The following is a 19,206-nucleotide window of genomic DNA, read 5'->3' as shown; positions in this document are numbered from 1 at the left end:
ATGTGTAGTGGTCATCAAGACATTCCCACTGTGAAATAGTAATTTATTTAGGGTTTTCATTTAAAGAACAAACCCAAATAAACCTTAAGTCTGAAAGATGTGGGATGAGAATATATCAGATGATCTCCCTCAGTAAGTTGTCACAAATGCATGAGGAGCTCTTGATTCCGCTCTAAAGAGAAGGGGAAGCACTTCCTATTGCCTTGTTTTTCTTTTCTTTTTTTCTGAGGAAACTGCTGTTGCTGGTAAATAACATGGAGCAAGGAGTTTATTAGTAATACCCAGTACAAGTGTCTCCTCTCTATCCTGTTCTCTATTGCTGCAGGAAGTAGGTTTTGAGATTGAGACAGAATAATTCCTATTGCATCCTAGTTAATTATTTGAAATTAAAATGTTAGTTGAGGAAGGATGCAGGATTAGCAGTGCTGTTGTAAAGAAGGATGGCAAAGCTCATTTTAGTATGAAAACAGTCTTCCCTTTTTATCTCAAATTAGGAACCAGGAACATTATTTCTCTTTATACCAGATACAAATGAAGCATCATTCTATTATGAGAATGACAGATTTAAAGTATTTTATTGCTAGTTAAATCTAATTCATGGTACTCAATGCAGATTTTAAGGATCAAGGGATTTAGATTATCCTGCATTACCAGCTTTAGGCTGTCATTTCTTGATGTGTTTAAGTGTCTGCTGTGCTTGAAAAGGCTTTGAGGGCGAAGGTGCACATCCTGCCCCAAGGGACTCGGTGTAGTTCTTGCCACCAGCTCATGCTGCCTCTCTTGGATCAGGGAACTTGCCAGAAAAAAGACAAGATTAGTTTTCAGCCCTCAGCAGGCCCCAGATTTTGCTCTCCAGATGGTCACACAAGCTCTGTACTGGCACAAGGGAAAGTCTGACCAGCTCCTTGAGGAGATCTCACCTTTGCGTCCAAAGGCTCCTGCGGATGTGGCTTTGTGCCTGTGCCTAGAGTCATAATGGCAATAGCAAAGGAAAGAGCTCTTCAAGTAGAGGAAGGGAGCAGAACAAAATAAATCTCCTTTGGGGTTTGTGGTTATTTAAATGCTTTTTTAGACACCTTTCTCTGGCTGTGAGCCCTGGATACAGGAGTTTCATCCTCCTGGCAAATAGGAGCAGCCTTTTCCCAGCTGGAGGGTTATTTGTGACTGCAGCTCTCAGAAGGATGGCAAACGGGCAGAACATCCTGGAAAACTGCATGGAAAGGGAAAAGAAAAACTGCTATTTGCTCAGATGCAGACTTTCATGAGTGCTAAGAGTGATTGCTGGCTGTGTCTGTAACAGCAGCCAAGACTGGTTTAGGTATATTCTAGTTGTGTCATAGCTGTGTCACTCACAATGCTGCAGTGCTGCACAGCTATTGACCAGTCTCTGTACCTCTGGGATCTCATGTCTAATTCAGGATTGACCAGAATGGATACAAATCCATCCTAATTGGCTAACTAAGTTAATGAACTTTCCCTGCCCTGATTGCAGTGCCCTGTCACGCACTGTATGAGCAGCTGGTCACACGGGGCTGACATGTCCTGCTGCCCTGTGTGACCAGAAAGTTCTCAGACACTTACAGCTGGTTAAGTCAAATGGAGGAGAAATTGCAGGAGGACAAAGCTGTGACTGGGAACTTCATAACTGTATATGTACAGGGTCAAAGTAACTAGTGGTTTTAGAAGTGTAACTGTGAGCCACATTCCAGCTTTTAGAAATAAGTTAGGTGCAGCTCAGGGATATGTTCATAAGTTGTTATGTGATCAAGCTGGTGGAAATTATGCAGATGCAGTTTTGTCTTCCTTTCTTCTTTTTTTTTTTTTTTTTTCCCCAGAATACTGCAGGAATAGTTGTAATTTCCAAATTTCCAGACCCCACATCCTTTCAGTATATTAGCCAGTCTTTGGTTGTGATCACATATGTAAGGAAGAAAAAGATGAACAGGACAAGATTATGGTGGTAGCTCCTGGGTAGTATACCAAATCAGCTGGCCAGCTGAGGATGTCCTGAACAAGAGGAGCTACCTTTAGCAGCCTTTCAATTAGTATTCCTACAGGGTTTTGTCCAGTCCTCTTTTGTGAAAACATAAACTCTTAGCTCCTGGGGCTGTAATAAAATTCCAGTGTTTAGTTAAGTTTTGTGAATGAAAGGTCTCCTTTGGTTTGTATTTTTCAGCTGCCAGTCTTATTTGATGCCACCTGGCTGGTCAGTCTTCTAAGAGAGGAGGTGATTCAGTTCTCCCCTTTTCCTTTCCACTCATGGTGTTAGATCTCCTCCATATCCCACACTGGTTGTTCCTTTTCCAGATGTTTAATGTTTTACTGTAAAATGACTTGTTGTGTTCTTTTGGCAATTTTTTTTTTTGATGCCTGCTGTGCCTTTCCCAGTAATAACCTTTAATATTACAGAGATGCAGTAAACTTACTAATGTTTTTATTGGCAAAGACGTTCTGATCTCTGCTGCCATTAGAAGCCAAAAGCAGTTCTATCTAAACAAAATTCTCAGCTGTAATGCCCACTGAATCAAGGAGTCCTTCCATCAGCTTTGGTCAGGAGTCTAAATGAAACCACACTGAAAGCATTTTGCAGGAAAACAACTCAAAGTGGAAGTAGCTGTAAAACAATTGTAAAACAGAATTGGCCTTGGCTTATTTAATCCATCACTTCTGAACAGTAAGAAATGCAAAAGCAGAGTTTAAACACTGCCAAAAAAGCACATTTTCTGGGCTCTGCTGACAAGTGCCAGCAATCTAATGCTGTCTTAGGCAATAATCTGCATGGGTTTGTATGGCACTGCCATGGAAACCCAGCTGTGCCACAGCCTCCTCTTCCCTCTTCATGGAATGAACCAGATTGTGGAACTGACCCCCATGTGAATATTACTTTTTAATTGATGAGGAGAGGTGGTGTCTGCTCCTCCTCAAGTGTTCTCATAGTCACAGAAGACATTCTGTTACTATCATTTCATTGGAAAAGCTGCTCCTCAGGGCTGGATGGCTGCTGCTCTCCCACTCTAGGGTCAGTCAAGCACCAGTTCAGGCACAAGGAAAGTGATGGACTGGGAGCTGGATGCTGGAACCGTTCCTTGGGGTAACAGTTTTATTGATGATGAGGTTGCCCAAATCCCTTTAAAACAGTGCTAATGTGATCTCCCACAATGAAAAGCAGAAGTAAGGGGTTTCCTCTTTTCTATTTAAATGATGTTGTCTCTACACAGCTGTTCAAAATTTAGTCTTGTAGCATATTGAATCCTGCTCCAAGTAAATTTGCTGGACATCCAGAGAGAAAAAACAGTACAGTAGAGTTCTCTCTTTTCCACTGTACACGTGGGTAAAAAATTTTGAAGTACAGCAGAGTTTAACTGAATTTCAGATGTATAAAAGGGTGAATTGATAACTGTGAGTAACTATCTCCTTATGATTTCAGCAGTAAGGAAGATAGGAAAGGCTGAATCTTTAAGTGCAGCTTCAACGGACATAATGTAGGAAATGAATAAAAAAGTAGTTAAAACATTGAGTGCTGGGTTTCTGGATAGTCTTATCTTATTTTCTGCTTCCAAGGAGTGGATTTCCCAGCAATTCCCACTGAAGCAGTTATTCTTGTTAGTTAAGGTGAACAAAGCAAACTTCAGGATATCCTTTGCTGGGAACATAGGGGCTAACCCTTGGAAGAATCTGGTTTCTGCAGTGAGGAAAAGAGTTGCAATTATCAGTACTAAACTCTTCCAAGCACTGCATCTTGTGTATTACTGAGTGAATTGTGAACTTGCCAGACAAGCTGTGTTCAGGCCTTGTCTGGCTTCTTAAGTGGTGTTTTTGTAACTGGGTTCTGACCCTGTCTCAGCAAATGGAACCAAGTGGTGGTGTACAACAGCTCCTTCTCCATGTAAATGTGTGTGTCAGCTGTGTGTGCACATACTCACCCTAAACATGTTGTTTACATTTTGTATCAGCTTGTGCTAAGGAAAAACCTGGCACCTCATGGTGCCAATGTGCTCCCTATGGAAAAGACAAGATTGGAGCTTGAATACTGATGAGTGGCATCTGCAGTGAGGGAATCACGATCTAGAGTGTCCTGTGAAACAGAAACACACCCTGGAAAACACAGACTGTGTGAGAAGTTAGGGCCACACCTTCAAAACACTTCTCCTCTCTTTCCAACTTTGGACCCATTCCCACCTTATCACTCAGCCTAGAGCACTGAGTGTCACATCCAGTTGATCCTTGGGCATCTACAGGGATGGAGACTTCTCCACCTCACCAAGAAGCCCCTTCCAATGCCTGACCACCCTTTCAGTGAAGAAATTCCTCCTAAAGTCCAGCCTGAGTCTGTTCTGGCACAGCTTGGGGCTGTTTCTTCATATCCTGTCCCTGTTCCCTGGGAGCTGAGTCCAAACACCATTGGCTGCCTCCTCCAATCAGGGAGCTGTGGAGAACCAGAAGGTCCCCCCTGAGCCTCCTTTTCTCCAGGCTAAGCCCTCCCCCAGCTCCCTCAGCTGCATCTTGTCATCCTTGTGCACCAGACCCTTCCCCAGCTCTGCTGCCCTTCTCTGGGCTTGCTCCAGCCCCTCAATGCTGTTCTTGCAGTGAGGGGCCCAGAACTGGATGCAGCACTCAAGGTGTGGCCTCACCCATGCTCACTACAGGGGGACAGTGTCCCTGCTCCTGCTGGCCACACTTTTCCTGACAGGATGCCATTGGCTTCTTGGCTGCCTGGGCTCATGTTCAGCTGCTGTTGACCAGCACACCCGGATCCTTTCCCACTGGGCAGCTTTCTAGCCACTCTGTCTCCAGCCTGTGGCACTGCCTTGGGTTGTGACTGAAGTGCAGGACTTTTCACTTTACCTTATTGAAGGAGCACAAGGACACAATGAGGCTTTTATAAAATTCTCCATTTTGTCCTGTGGTCTGTTCTGGGAGAACATTTCAGACCATATCCAACCCAAACTTTCATATACCTAACTCCAATTGATTTGATGCATTCTCAAGCCTTCTTTTTTTTTTTTTTTTTTTTTTTAATGCTCCTGTGTTTGACATTGCCAGTGTGTGACAGCTTTGCGTGACATATGGAACTGATGGTGTTTCAAAGCTCCTCACGCTTGTCAGAAACTTCTTGTCTGCCTGAGTCTGGAACCTGGTGATCTCGTGTTTTGCACCCGGCAAAGCGCAGTAACACGATCCATCTGTTGGCTGTTGAATTAGCAATGAAGTAAAACAAAGCCCGTGTGCAGAGTGATGTAACAGAGTACCTGTCTGTGACAGGAATGGTTTTCAGGGGGATGTTTTCTAAAATCAATCGTATTGTATTCATTCATCCTCCTTCAAAGGATGAATGTTTTAAATCACATTGCTGAGGTTCCTGGGGCCTTGGACTGTCCCACCATTGGGTATCAATTTTACCTTGGTCATATCATACAATCAAGGTTGAATCATACAATTAAGGTTGAAGACCTCTAAGATCATCAGGTCCAACTCCACCACTAATCTATGGCCCTCAATGCCACAATTACAAAGTTTCTGAACACTCCAGGGATGGTGATTCCACTGCTGCCCTGGGCAGCTTGTTCCAGTGCTTGAACTGTGGCATGAAGCATGAAGGGATCTTTGTTCTTTCTTAAAAAAATCACTTTTTTTTGTGACCTGTGGCTGTAGATCTTCAGAAATCCCTCCAGCATAGAGATGATCATATAAAGAGGACACTGCTGAAGCTGGAAGACCTGTGTGAGTTCCAGATGTCTGTAGTTCATCATGGGCAGGTCACTCTCCTGTGTCTTAATTTCCTTAGCCTTAAAGTAGAAATTAATGTTAAACTTTCTAAATTGTCCCATGCCTTACCGTGATTAAATGTGCTGTGTTGTATGTGCTAAGTTTATGCTATTATTATAGCATAAAATCATAGAGAAAATAAAAATTAAAAGAGAAAAGCATTGCAAAAACACGTCTTTGGAGTAGAGGAGCTGGTTGGGATGTTGGAGAGTCTTTATTCACCATTGCAGGTAGATGGTAACTGGTGTCACAAGCAGCTTGAGAAACATGTGCACTCATGACTGAAAGTCCCTGGGGTAGAAGTGGATCGGCCAAATCCCAGGGTTGTACTTGTACACACCCATAAAGTATCCCATCCAGGGCAAGCTGCCTGTTGAGGTGTTCTCATTGTTTGGAAATTTGTTGTTGGGAAGATGTTATCAAGCTCTCAGCACACAGTTCTCAGCAGTGTCTCAGTGCATGCCAGTCCCTTGAGGCAGAGGCTGTCTGGGTTTGCCTTCCACAGAGCCAAGCTCACTGTCAGCACTCAATTAGATGTGTACACACGATTTTTGCTGACTCAAAGCTCAAAGATACCCACTAGGGTTTTTTGTTGAGCATCCTTGTATAGAGAAAGCTATTGTCACCTGACCCTGAACCTTTCTAGCATTATTCCTGATAGGAAAAGATAAGCCCTGTGTGCTTAAAGTCAAAACCAAAAGAAGGGACCTTTTTTCAGAGGTGCCTGTGATCTGCTCAACCTTCCAGGAACTGAGGGACAACAGCCCCTGTGTGCCTCTGTCACTGCCTCTCTTCCTTCTTGATTCTACTCTGTGGATGGCCTGCTGGCAGGAGAAACCCCTCTCTGAGATTATCTCTGGGTTGATAAGTCCACTAAACAAAAGTCCACTAAAGACAAGAGCAAGTGAGGTGGAGGCAAGTGTCTTTGGAACCACAGAGAGGAGAGCTGTCAGGTCAGAGCCTTTTCAGGGAATAGCTGTAAAGTCAACCTGGTAAAGTTTTGTTTGGAGAGAAAGAAGAGAAAAATAAAAGTGATGGTGTCTAGTTCCAAGAGGGAGGAGCTTTTTGTGACTGTTAAATATAAAGTCTACAGTTCCTTCCTCTTCTCTCAGCTCCTTTGTTTCCACTGTTGGATTTACTTTTCCCCTGGGTACACAGGCAGCTCTTGAGAGGGGAAAGTGTGTCTGAATAGCAGCTCTCTGGCCATAGTCCTGAAACAGGACTGAAGCTGCAGTACATGCAGCAGCAATAGAGGCTTGGGATGATGAGTTCCTTGTCTGGTGGGTGTTTGGGTGGGATGTGTAAGACTTTTTATGCCACACATTGTTGTAATTCCAGCCATGCACAGAAAAAGCTGGGCAGTGCTGGCTGAGAAAGTGCTTGTGCACCTGTACAGGGTGGGACAGGCATCCAGAGGCAGAAATAGACACCAAGCCATCCTGTTTGGGCAATTACACTCTTCCTGCCTTCTCACCACAGGCAGCATTTCAGTGGCTAAGCCACAAAGGGAGGAATAAAGACAAATGGGTTCTCCTTTTGAAAATACCTGTACTTAAAAGAACCTCCCTCCTTGATGGCATTCACTCTGTGTCTGTTTATTCATCCTTTGCTCACATGATAATTTACTCCTGCAGAAATGTATCTCAGCTCCACCCTGTGCTGGGACTGAGCCACTTTTGCTGGCACTGCTGGAGATCATTTACCGGGAGAAATGAGCTGTACACATCCATAATGGGATTGCCAGAGCTATACCTGCCCACAGCTGCTCCCAGTGCCATCACTGCCTTCACAGTAGCTCATCTTAAATCCCAGTGGGTTTCTAACCCTGCCCTGACTTGCACTCTACATCTCTTCAAGAGCTGTAATATTCTGGGATGTCTCTAAGTGAAAATGGGAAGAGGAGCTGTTGATTGGGAAGAGCAAAGTGCAATGCCAACCTTTGTCCCACTGCTGCCCTAGTAGAAAAGATTTGTGGCTGTGGTTGAGCTGAAGCAGCAGCTTCTGTGGTGTCACTTCAGTGTTATTAATTTGGGAGTGGGTGAGTGCAAGGAACAGAAAATGCTGTGGAAGAAGGGAGAGAAGCCAGAGAGGAAGAGGCTGGCACAAGTGCCAGGCTCCTTTACTGGAATGCAACCCTCTGCCTTATGCTCAGCCCTCTTGCCTACAGATTAAACATGTTTCTGCTGCCCCTCTCCAAGTGAATATGCTGCAGTTTTGTGTCTTCTGGATGATGTCTCTCCTTTGTAGTGTTTAGTTGTCACAGAACCTCATAGAACCTCCTGTTCTAGAGTAACTCAGATTTCCATCCCACCTGGGTATGTGCCCTACTTTTGTTCACCTCTCTTCTGCCAGCCCAGGCTGGGGTTCAGGAGTCTCGGCTGTCACTGGCAGGAGTAATTGCAAAAATTGATTCATGGGAAATGCCTGTAACAGGAAAATCCTTTTGACAGACCACACAGCCATCATACTCTGCATTTATTTGAGTCAGTCAATGCTCTGATGCATATTTGGGTCATAAATACTCTGATATAAATTGCATTTATTCTTGTGACAGCTGTGTTCCATTACCTGTTATTTATTTGGCTCTGTTGTCCTTTCATTTTACACCTAGTGGAACTGTCAAGCCAGCTGCTTACCACTGACAAAGCTCACAGCTCAGAGTCTTCCAAAAATAAATCCTCCAAAGGGATTTGAGCAGCAGAAGGATGTATATTGTTGGAAAGTCATTGGGCAATCTTTTTTTTTTTTTTTTTTTTTTTTATTTGAAAGAGTAGCTTTGTCCGTTTTGCCCAAATTCCAGAATTATACTTTTCATTTATGATCCAGAGATCATTGAAGCTAATAATCCCACTGATTAATGTGAGTTTTGAATCACACCCTGCATGTCTCAAAGTTTAATTAACCATACTATTTGATATTTGAAATGGTGGGATGCTGACTTGGATGTTTCTAATTTTCCCTTGGAAGCTTTTTCAGTTTTGTGTCTTTTTACATTATAAAAATAGCAGAATATGGGATTCTGAGATGAATGAATTGTAGTGTCCTTCCAAAAGAAAGATCAAACTGCAGTGGTCACACTGGTCTGGACGAGTCACAGTCATTTTCTGCTTCTCATTCCCAATGAACAGCCACGTATCCTTCGTGCCAGGTTGTTGCACCAGCTTTGCAAAGTGCCAAGCCCTTGGTGTTAATTCAGGAAAGCACTTAATCATGGAATTGATGAGTCTAAAGTGCCTAATATAAGCATGTGCTTAAGTGCCTTGTTGGAGTGGGGCCAGTGCAGATGTGCCATTGCTGAGCAGAGATTTGTGAGCTACTGCTGGTCTGGTTTCTCTGTAAAACAGAGGTGAAAACACTGCTTGTAGTTTTATTCATAGGTTTTGTTTGCACACGGATTTTGGGATAGATGCAGGGACTGAGTTCTGTCAGTAGAGTTTATGTGTGAGCTAAACAGCAAAACTGTCCATAGCATTGCTACTGAAGTATGTGTGATATGTTGCATGTGCTGCATTTCAGGCCTTAACATTTCTCCATTATCTTGATTTATTTTACTCTAAATGTAAAAAGAGTAATCCTATAATTTAGTTCAAATATCACAGTGCAAAATACATACACACGTGGGTCACAAAACACAGATGCAAATGGATGTGTATTATTTATAAAGCTGCTTTGACATCTTAATATACTCAAAAAAAATACATTTAGTCATAGTTCAGCATTCTGCACATTTTTGAAATATCACAAATCATCATCCATGAAAAATTCATTATTTGGGTCTTAACCATTTTAATTTTATATGCACGTTCCACCCAAAAAAAAAGGGGGTGTGTGCTCTGCTCTTGTGTTTGGGTTTTTTTTTTTTTTAATCTATTCTATCCCCCCACCCCATTTTATACAATGAAAAGTAGACAGCTGAGGTGTAGGCTATGCCAAAAGCCCACAGTGCCCTCCAAGACCTACTTGAAAACAAGTGAGTGTAAGGACTGTGTGACTATAGAGAGACCTCTAGGTATTCTGGTGTCCTACCCAAATCCTTCTGGAGTTGCTGAATCCCACACAGCCAGTTATAGTCAGATTTCATACTACACACCAATAACATCCATTAATTGCCCTTATCCAGTTCTCTAATGTGGACAGAAAAAAGCCAGGTATAAATCAGCTTAAAACATGGAAATTTCTGCCAAAATCCAAATTAATAAGGAATGGTGTGAACGCCCCATCTCAGGTGTTCTCAGGGGGTTCACAGGCCAGATTGTTTTGAGATGGGCAGAGGAGTGAACTCTGAATTGAGGTGATTTTGCAGAAGTTACACTGTCAAGAGCCTCATTCCTACATGAGAGGAGCTCTTAGGTTAATGCTTTGGGGGTTTTGGAGGGAAGAAAGGGTCAACTTGAAGTCTTCCAGATGAGGACAATCCTGGCCTATTTGGACTTTGTAGGTTAAAACTCTTTGTTCTAGTGAAGCTGTTGCTCAGTGATGGGTTTAAATACAAGTTTAGTGATGGTGAAAGGACCTAGTGAGGAGACAGGGCTGGTGTCAGTAGGATGATAGTGGTGTTTACTGGTGTTCCTCACTGTTTCATAATTTCTTTTAATTAGGAAGGAGGGAAGGATGAAAGAACCTCAGCTTCTGTGGCCCATTTCTCTCAGGTCTCTGCTGCAAGAACTGACAAGGAGCCCTTGCCTTGTTTTCTGTTTGCTTGAAACTCCTTCCAATCTCCACCTTCTCAGTAACTTTTAAGCAGAAGCTCTTAATTTGTTCTGTCCTGGTTTTGCCCATCCCCAAATCTGAGCTCAGCTGACTTTGAGGGGCTGGGACTCTCACGTAATATGAGTTCACTGGTCTGAAATTTCTCTGGGAATGAAAAATCTGTTTGATTAAGGAAGCACTGACTTCAGAAAGCCTATCGGCCTGCACAACTCTGCAAGGCAGGGCTGCAGAATGTCTAATTATTTGGAACTGTTCTCTAGAGGATTTGGCTTGCAGAAAATTAGTCTTCCTGTTCTTGGTCTGATGTTTATTAAGTTCCTTTCCTTTTTCTCTCCTCTGCAGTTTTTATCTGTAGTTTCATGGTCGCGGCGCCGATCTTTGGTTACCTTGGTGACCGGTTCAACAGAAAGATCATTCTCAGCTGTGGGATCTTCTTTTGGTCAGCTGTCACTTTTTCAAGCTCCTTCATCACTGAACAGGTAAGATCTTTGCAAAGATGCTTTGCAGAGTGTCCTGAAAAGATGGACAATATATTCCTAAATAACTCCCCATCGCAGTGTGCTCAAGGGGAACATATCCCTCTCGTGTGTATTTAACATTTAGCATGTTGTATTATCTGACCTTTGTGGGAGAAGTGTGCTCTGTGTAAATGTGTTTGCTTAATTTGAAAGCTGTCATCCTTTGATCGTGCATATTCATAAAAAGTAACAGATGAAGCATGTCTAAGCAAGAGTTTCTGTTGACATAAGGGCTTTGTTTTGAGGGAGATCCTAAAGAAGCTTTAAAAGGCTTTACAAAAGACTTGGGAAAATGAATCCATGGCTACACAGTGGTTCTTTTGTCTTCTAATATGTAACTGAAGCCTTTGGATTTTGTTGGGAAGTCTGCTTGTGGTATGTGGAATAACAAAATGCACCCAGCAGTGGTTTTACAGACACACTTTGGTTTCTGTCCACCAAGGCAGAGAAGGTGGATGATAGCACAGAGATCACAGTTTCAGCTCCTTTAACACTTGTCTGTGGATTTGTCTTGGGAAACTGCTGGTGGAGTTGTCAGGCTCACCTAATTTTGACAAGCTCTGCATCCCTCTTCTGCTTGCAGGACAGCTGCAGTGCCCCATTCTGAGCACTCCTCACTGCATTAATTTTCTTGTCTGTCAGAGGCATTTGGAGGAAACAATGATCTGGCAGTTTCTGGGGGGGGGGGGGGGGAAATATCCTCTTGTTTAAATCATATTATGGTGGAGATTTAATTGCTGCAGGTGGCAACATTCCTGCAGAGACAAATCACAGCTCCTGGCATCATCAGACTGATTTCCCCAAGGGAGGCAGGGACATTCCTCATCCTTTCTGTCCAGCTGCGTTCCAGAGATTGCAGCATTGTGGTCACGCCTAAATGACAACCAGGGACTAAACCTCTCCACCCTTCTCCATCCTGCCCACCCACATGCTCTTCAGTTTTTACAAAAAGAGAGTTTCCACTTAAAGCAGGCAGTGGCACTCATGTCAGTGTGACTTTCACCAGGATTGGTTGTTGCTGCATTTCTAAAGCAAAATGCATATGGCCAAATGTGGAAGCCTTTAACTCAGGAAATTGTTCTGGGTTACCCTTGGCCAGGAAGCACCTTTTCCAGGGAAAGAATGCCTCTCATCTAAAATAAGGGAGGATTTTTTTGTTTTGTCTTTAATTTTTTTCTTTAAATGTTTCTCATAACATTCTGCAAAAGCAGCTTTGATCAGAGCCCAAAGAGAGAAGCATTTTAGAGAGAACCAATGACCTTCTTATAAACATGTCTTGTGTTACAGACATATATTTATGCTTAGGTTCTCATTGACCTCCCTGCAGCCAACTGGGTCCCACAGCTGAAGGTAGGGGAACACTGGAACTGGACTGATGTTTTCAGAGTTGAATTTCAGTTTTAGAATTTGGGGCTTATAAGCTGAAGTAGTTCAGGAATTAATATATATTAATCTTTATGGTTGTTTGTATAGAGGGGCTCAGAGTGGCAGTAGCATATGTTTGGAATCCAAACCCAGTGTTTTGGAAGTCATAAGAGAAACAAGATCAAAATACCCAGACCTGTATTAAGCCATCCTGGATATGCATCAGTACTAACTCTGGACCCCAAAGACCATCTTGACAAAAACCACCCTAACACTTAGAAAAATCCCCTGTCCTGATTTTCCTGCCATCCTCAACTCTAGCAGAAGACTTAGCTATTAATCCAGAGGTCCTGTTAGTGACTCCAGGAGGTAATGGAAAATGTTGCAGCTGCTGTAAGGATGTTCTCTACCCAGTGGCTGCAGCAGTTGAGCAAAGTCCTCAGAATAATCCAGCTTCCCATGTTATCCCTCCTGTTGCATCACTCTGGGGAATGGGTTCCCCCCCCCCCCCCCCCAGAGACCCCTGTAGCTGTAACCATGTTAGTTTAACCCTTCCTTCCTTTCTGGACCCAATTGGCTGGGAGCCAGTTGTCCTTTCCTGAGCAGGAGGGTGGAAAAGGCCATGCTTTTCCATTGTTCACTCTCTTTCCCTCTTCCTCCCAGGGAATGAACGTCTTGGACCACATCGGGGGTTAGAGCCTCTTTTGGAATCTTTTGCCTTAACCCTGAAATATTTCCCCCAAAGCTCTCTCAGATCTGGGCTAGCCTAATAACTCCAGGGGGCTGTGGGGGAAAGTGTTTCAGCCTCCCACTTTGGTGTCCATGTTGGAGGCCTGATCCCTAACTGGGAAGACATGCCACATTGAACAAGGTGAATTCCTGACTTGCTAAAAGGGTCAAAGAAGAGCTTCCTTTTTATTTTTTTTATCATGTAGGCATGTTTCCTGATCTTTATTGTCTAGGATTCATTTGAGGAGTAAAATGTTGCTTTTTCTCTCAATATTTTTTTTCCTTTTAAGACAGTATATGTATTTGTTGGGAAGGAGGACAGGGAGCTGAAATATCAAAAACCCTTTGCTGGCAGAAATAAAAGCAGTAATAAAACTACTTTGAGTAGAGAAGTTCTCACATCCAAATTGACATGAGAACACAGGGCTGGAAGGAGCAAGTTGACACAGGCTGAGCCCATTAGAGAACTCCTTTTTTTGGTGGCAGCACCAAAAATCCTGAATTAGGTGAGAAAGAGTAGCCTTTCAGGAGGAATAGCAGAATCCACGTCTTCAGGGGTTGCCTTTCTTCAAATTTTCATGGGGCCTAGTGCCTCTTGCATCCTGTCACTGTGTAATTAAATAGAATGCACAGCCACACAGCTCAAATCTGGAGTGCAAATGGAAAGAGACAGCTTAACAAAGGCCAAAAGCAGCTACAGAGCTGGTGAACTCTGAAGGCACCCAGTTTGTAAAGCTCTTTGGTAGTGTGTCAGATCCTGGCTAAAATTTGAACATCTGAAGGAAGCCATGAAAAATGCTGTTGTTTGAGTCAATGACTAGATTATTGTGCAAACAAATTTACAGAAAGAGACATGTTCATTCTTATTTGTCCTACTGTCTTGCCACAACTTCATCTGCTGAGCATGGTGCCCTGTGGTCTGGGATATCCCTGGGGTCAGCTGTGTCTCTCCAATTCCTGTGTCCCCCAGCCCTTCTCTGGGGGGTGAGGAGCAGAAAAGATCTTGACTCTGTATAAGCACTTGCTCAGCAGTAATGAAAACATCCCTGGGTTATCAGCTCTGTTCTTAGCACAAATCTAAAGCATGGTCCCATACCAGCTGCTGGGAAGAAAATTAACTCTGTCCCAGCCAAAAGCAGCACAAAAGGATTGGAGTGCAGTAAACAGCTCATCTAAGATACTGCCTAAATGCTATTTTATTCTGCTTGGGTTAAAAAAAGTAACTGAAAATCAGCAGACAAATCAGGAATTGGATACATGTGCCATGAAGACAGTTGCTAGAGAGCTCTGCCTTTTTAAAATATCATTAGTTATTTATTATCAAGTATCTGTGGGTTCCTAAAATGGAATAATGACTGTCAAATAAATGAAGAATTAATGTCTTATCTGCTGGTAGATACTAAATAGGTAGATAATAGGCTCTCACAATGAAAAAGAAAATCAGGCCAAAATCTGGGGGTAGTTCCAGTGCATATAGAGAGTGAAAGAAAAGAGCAATGCATGAATTACACATATAGCAAAATGGAAACAGGACAACTCATGCTTAAAAGTTTGGTTATTCTTCATGAGATCTTAAATTAATTTTGAAACAAATCACAGTAAGAAACTAAATAAATACTATATCACAGAGTGATTCCATAAATACACCTGTTTCCACGGATAAAAATAGCTAATGATAAATTTAACTAAAGAAAATCATCAGAAGTAGTAAGACTGAGATAATATTGATAAGCTCATTTTTTAATGTTGTCTCATAATTTATGTTAGTACAGAATTTCTCTGTAGAAAGATAAGACATGAGGCCTCCTCTGCTTTGGTACTTGCACATTTCTGCTCTATAACACGTTTAGCACTTGCTAAAATAAAAGTTCCATTAAGAAATCATTAACAAATTTGTTCAATAATATAAAATTATGTAAAGCTGGTACATATTTAGAATTATCTCTAGATTAACTCCATTTATAGAAGCTTCAATAAATAATGTATGTATCTTAATTTATATTTTCTAAGTACAAACACCTGCTTAGAGATTTTCTCCCTTTAAACCTGACTTTAAATCAGGTCTGTACCTACCAGCACAACTTTTGACACTTTCACCTGCAAAACCTTTTCTTGTGTTGTTTTTGGCTTTTGCCAAGCATTTGGGGAAAACACTTGCTGGTTGTTGGTTCATGAACTGTAATAAATCAACAAAAAATCAATAGGCTTTTGTGTGGTATGGAGTCATATCCCAAAGTAATGAACCAAGGGCACAATCTTCATAGAGTTTCTTTACCTGGATGTGTTTCTAACCACACAAAAAGCTAAATATATGTTTGTCTTCCTCTGTATCAATATAAACTCTGATGTAATAAGTAACCAGTTTATTTCCCTAGGAAGCATTTTCATGAGCACAGTGCCTGATTGCACGTGGTGATCACCCTGAGGTGCTTTATATTCCAAAGGGTCATTGCAAAGGGTCTGTAATCCCAATTGCACCAATTCTTTCTTTCTGAACAGCTTAATATGAAACGACCTGGTTATCAGGAGTGATCATCAGGAGAGTTATCAGGAGAGTTTGTTTCTGGCTGCTTGGATATCCACATCTATTAGTCATGATAAATGTTCTCAGCTGGTTTGACTGAGCAGCAGATTGTCTTAGGTGAGCCCTGGGGTTTGGTGCCTGGTTTTTGGTTTTTGGTTTTTGGTTTTCCTGCCCCTCTCAGCACAGCCCTCTGGGACATCAGGACCCCTCTCCCTCGTGGGCAGACACCTCTATTTTAAAGCAAGAAGGAGCTTGGAGGTGAAGATTCGCAGACTGTTCTCTAGTCTTCTAAAATATTGCTATGTCCATGTAAATATCTTGAATAAAGCGTATTTCTGTGTAAAAGGTGTGCTGGCTTACAAATGGACAAAGGCTTCTGCTCCACCAGGCTGGGAGTAGCTCATAAGCAGCCAGAGCAGGCTGTGGTAATGTGAGTTGGCTGGGAGACACCAGAGCTGCACATGCTAGAAAGTTGGAAAATGTAAAAGTAAAGCATTGACAAGGTAAAGCAGGAATGTGCTTTTGAATTCTCCAGTTCTTGGTAAATATTTCTGTTCAGATTTTGATATAGCTAACATGATAAAACCTTTTTGCTCACACTGAAATTTACCTCTGGATAGGTATTTCTCTTAGTGTTTTCTTTTCCTTTTATTTTGATTTGTCTCTGGAAGAGGAAGCAAATTGTCCATGGTGGAGTTCCAGTTAGTCTGCAGTGCTTGCTCCTGTCTGAAAGACTTGCCAGATGTATTTTTATTGCTAAACCTTGTCTTTCAAGGAGTTTCTAAAAGAGAAACAACAAATTGTGTGCAGCATGGAACAAATGGTTAGCTGGGTTAATTTTAAAAAACATAAACATAATCCAACCACCCCCTACACATGATGATTCACTATGGGAAAAAAAAAAAGCCTTTAGTCTTAAGTGCTCAGGCAGAAGTTGTAATATGAAAGATACAGGTCCTGTGCCCGTGGTTCCACTGTGCAAGATAAATACACAGCTTGAAAAACATAAACAAGCAAAACTGAAATCCCCAAGCCAACATTTTATATGTAAGGAGACTGAGTGTTGTCTTTGAAGTCACCATGAATTACTGGAATGTTTATATCCTACCATTCCAGCCTATTATTTTTGAGCAGAACTCTCTTGTAGAAAAAAGGCAAAAGGGATTCTCCCAGCAACTTTGGGAAGTCAGCTGCGTGTGCATTCAGTCCCTTCCCTCGTGAGCAATTCCTAGCAGGCCCTGTGGCTGTCACAGAAGTGCTGCTGGACTAACTAAAGAGGTTCATGGCCAAAGCTCTTGGCTGGCTCTGCTGTGTTTTGCCAGCTTTGATGTGGCACAGGAGCCCTGCAGACGAGCACGTGCTGTTGACATTTGGATTTCTGCACATTTGGCCTTTGCTAGACTGCTCAGGAGAAATACTACCTGCTGTGGACTCTGTTACCAGAAGGAGGTCAGGTGGGTGCTGGTGCTCTCTGTGTGGGTGGTGTCAGCTCCCAAATCCCTCTGAGCTGCAGTTCTGCCCCTTTGTTCTGCCCCAGTGCCCCCTGCACCACAAGATACCCTCAGCCTCCTGCGTGGCCTCTGCTCTCTAAAGCGAGATGTGGCAATCTGTGCATCTCCTCTTCTGCCAGCTGTCAGAGCTCTCTCCTCCCCAGAGTGCAGCTGCTGTGCCAGGGGCACTGGGGTCAGTGGGTGCCAGGTGCAGGAGGTACTGTGCTGCACTTAGGTGGCTCAGAAATGCCAGTAAGAGAGGGAAAGGGTAAAGGCTCTCTTTACACTGCAGAGTGGAATTCTGTATGGACTGATTCTGCCCCACTGTCCCTCTCTTGTATATCTGAAAGGAGGTAATTTATAGAGAGATAGTTCCCACAGCCCCTTTTAGAATTATAGAATTGTTAAGGCTGGAAAAGACCTCTGAGATCATGGTGTCCAGCCATTAACCCAGCATCACCACCATGTGGAAATTGAAAGGCACCTTTTCTTTGACTCCTGCCAGCAAGAAGGCACCTGCTGTTCCTTCCAAGTGCTGTTCCCAGTGCTCTTGTAAGTTTTACTATCTCACATCTTTTCATATGGATTATACAAGGTGTACTGTAGGAAAAAATACACTATTGCTTATTCCTTTAATAATGGAACACTGACTGAGCTGGTCTTAAGGTATTCTGGGTATCTGTCAAGTCTGCTATCATCTTCAGCACAGCTGATTCCAAATACTGCATGAGAAACTTCCTATAAGAACATTTTCTCTTGCACAGACAAGTGCAATGATTTGAACTCCTGAATCTTGGGTCCTCACTGTTCCCTCAGATTTTGCTAACCAAGGACAGAAGCACTGGGAAAGATTTATATAAATGAAATAGTTGTAGAGTGCGGAATTACTGTCATGTGTTTGTCTCCTGGTCGTTTTATGTTCTTACCTTGTCCCTTTGTATCTGTCACTCTTCCAAGGGAAACTATAAATGTAAACCAGATTAAGGTGTTCTCAGAGCATCAGACCCAAAAAAGCCTATCTATGAGAGCAGGCAGCTTTTCAAAGGTGTTATCAGAAATTGAAGTGCATTTTCTGCTCAATGTTGGGGTTTTTCCATCCAGTATCTGTGTCCGTGTATCTGTGAAGCATTTGGGAAGAGATATTGAAAACACAGCTGGTGATGGCTGCCACGAGAGAGACACAGCACAGTTCCAAAGCTTACTCAAACAGCTTATTCCTGTGATGAGAAAAATGAACTTCAAGTAACTATCATAAGGAATATCTCTACCACACATTGCATTTCCCATCTGCAGAGTGTCTGGAACAGGAATGGTTTTGCTCTCCCTTCTGGGACCTGAGAGCAATCAATATGCACCCCCCACGTCCCACCCTCCCCAGGTGGGGTCAGTCTGGCACCATGTCCTATTCAAATTTCTCAAGTCACTCCAGCTGTGTGTCCATAAATGTGCACCCTGCACATTTAGGTCATTAACTGGTCTGAAATCACACAGTATCTGAATCAAACACTGTGGGTACTGAAAGAAGAGATATCTCCATTGCTCAGCATCAGAACTCGCTCTCTGTGTGCTGCTGCAGAGGCTGTGATTCCAGTTCAGTGGAATGAGGACAGTTACTTGCACTGAAATGTCAGACCTGCCCCTCGGAGCTCAGGCATTTTCTAGAGCAGGTGGACAGAGATTTGTGCTGGGAGAGCGCCCAGGAGCAGGCTCAAAGCTCAATGCTGATTTGCACAGGGTCTCAGTGAGGGTCCCCTGTAATTGCCTGTCCTGTTTCAGAGCACTGTTTGTTATCTGGGTTACTGGAAGGTGTTGAAACCGTTATCACAGGGTCTGTCATTGTGGTTCTGATTCAGCTCCTTCCTTAGAAGTCTGTGGGAACCTTTTGTGTGTCTGTTGGCTGTGGCAATTGAGTCAGGCCCTACATCATTGATGCTGTTTCACTGGATCATGGAAACGCTTAGAGACAGCAGCATGGTGCATGAAAGATTTTTGCAAGCCACAGACCTTTACAGGTTTGTCCCATTTTTTTTTGCAGAAAGCTGAATATATAGTCTTTAGGTTGAAGTGTAGGAAAGTTAATCTGCTGTGTCAGCGAATGGATGGT

At 42.9% G+C, this 19,206-nt stretch overlaps 1 protein-coding gene across 2 annotated transcripts in view; it reads left to right on the top strand.

Annotated features, from left to right (window-relative positions):
- Nucleotides 1–19,206, top strand: part of SPNS2 (SPNS lysolipid transporter 2, sphingosine-1-phosphate) — a 134,125-nt gene that overhangs the window by 50,626 nt on the left and 64,293 nt on the right. For both annotated transcript variants that reach the window (XM_053995869.1, XM_053995870.1), the window contains exon 3: nucleotides 10,819–10,955. In XM_053995869.1, coding sequence (XP_053851844.1) covers nucleotides 10,819–10,955 — 137 coding nt within the window. The remainder of the gene's footprint in view (nucleotides 1–10,818; nucleotides 10,956–19,206) is intronic.

Source organism: Vidua macroura, chromosome 20, assembly GCF_024509145.1.
Source record: "Vidua macroura isolate BioBank_ID:100142 chromosome 20, ASM2450914v1, whole genome shotgun sequence".
NCBI classification, from domain to species: domain Eukaryota; kingdom Metazoa; phylum Chordata; class Aves; order Passeriformes; family Viduidae; genus Vidua; species Vidua macroura.
This window is presented reverse-complemented; position numbering and strand designations above follow the sequence as displayed.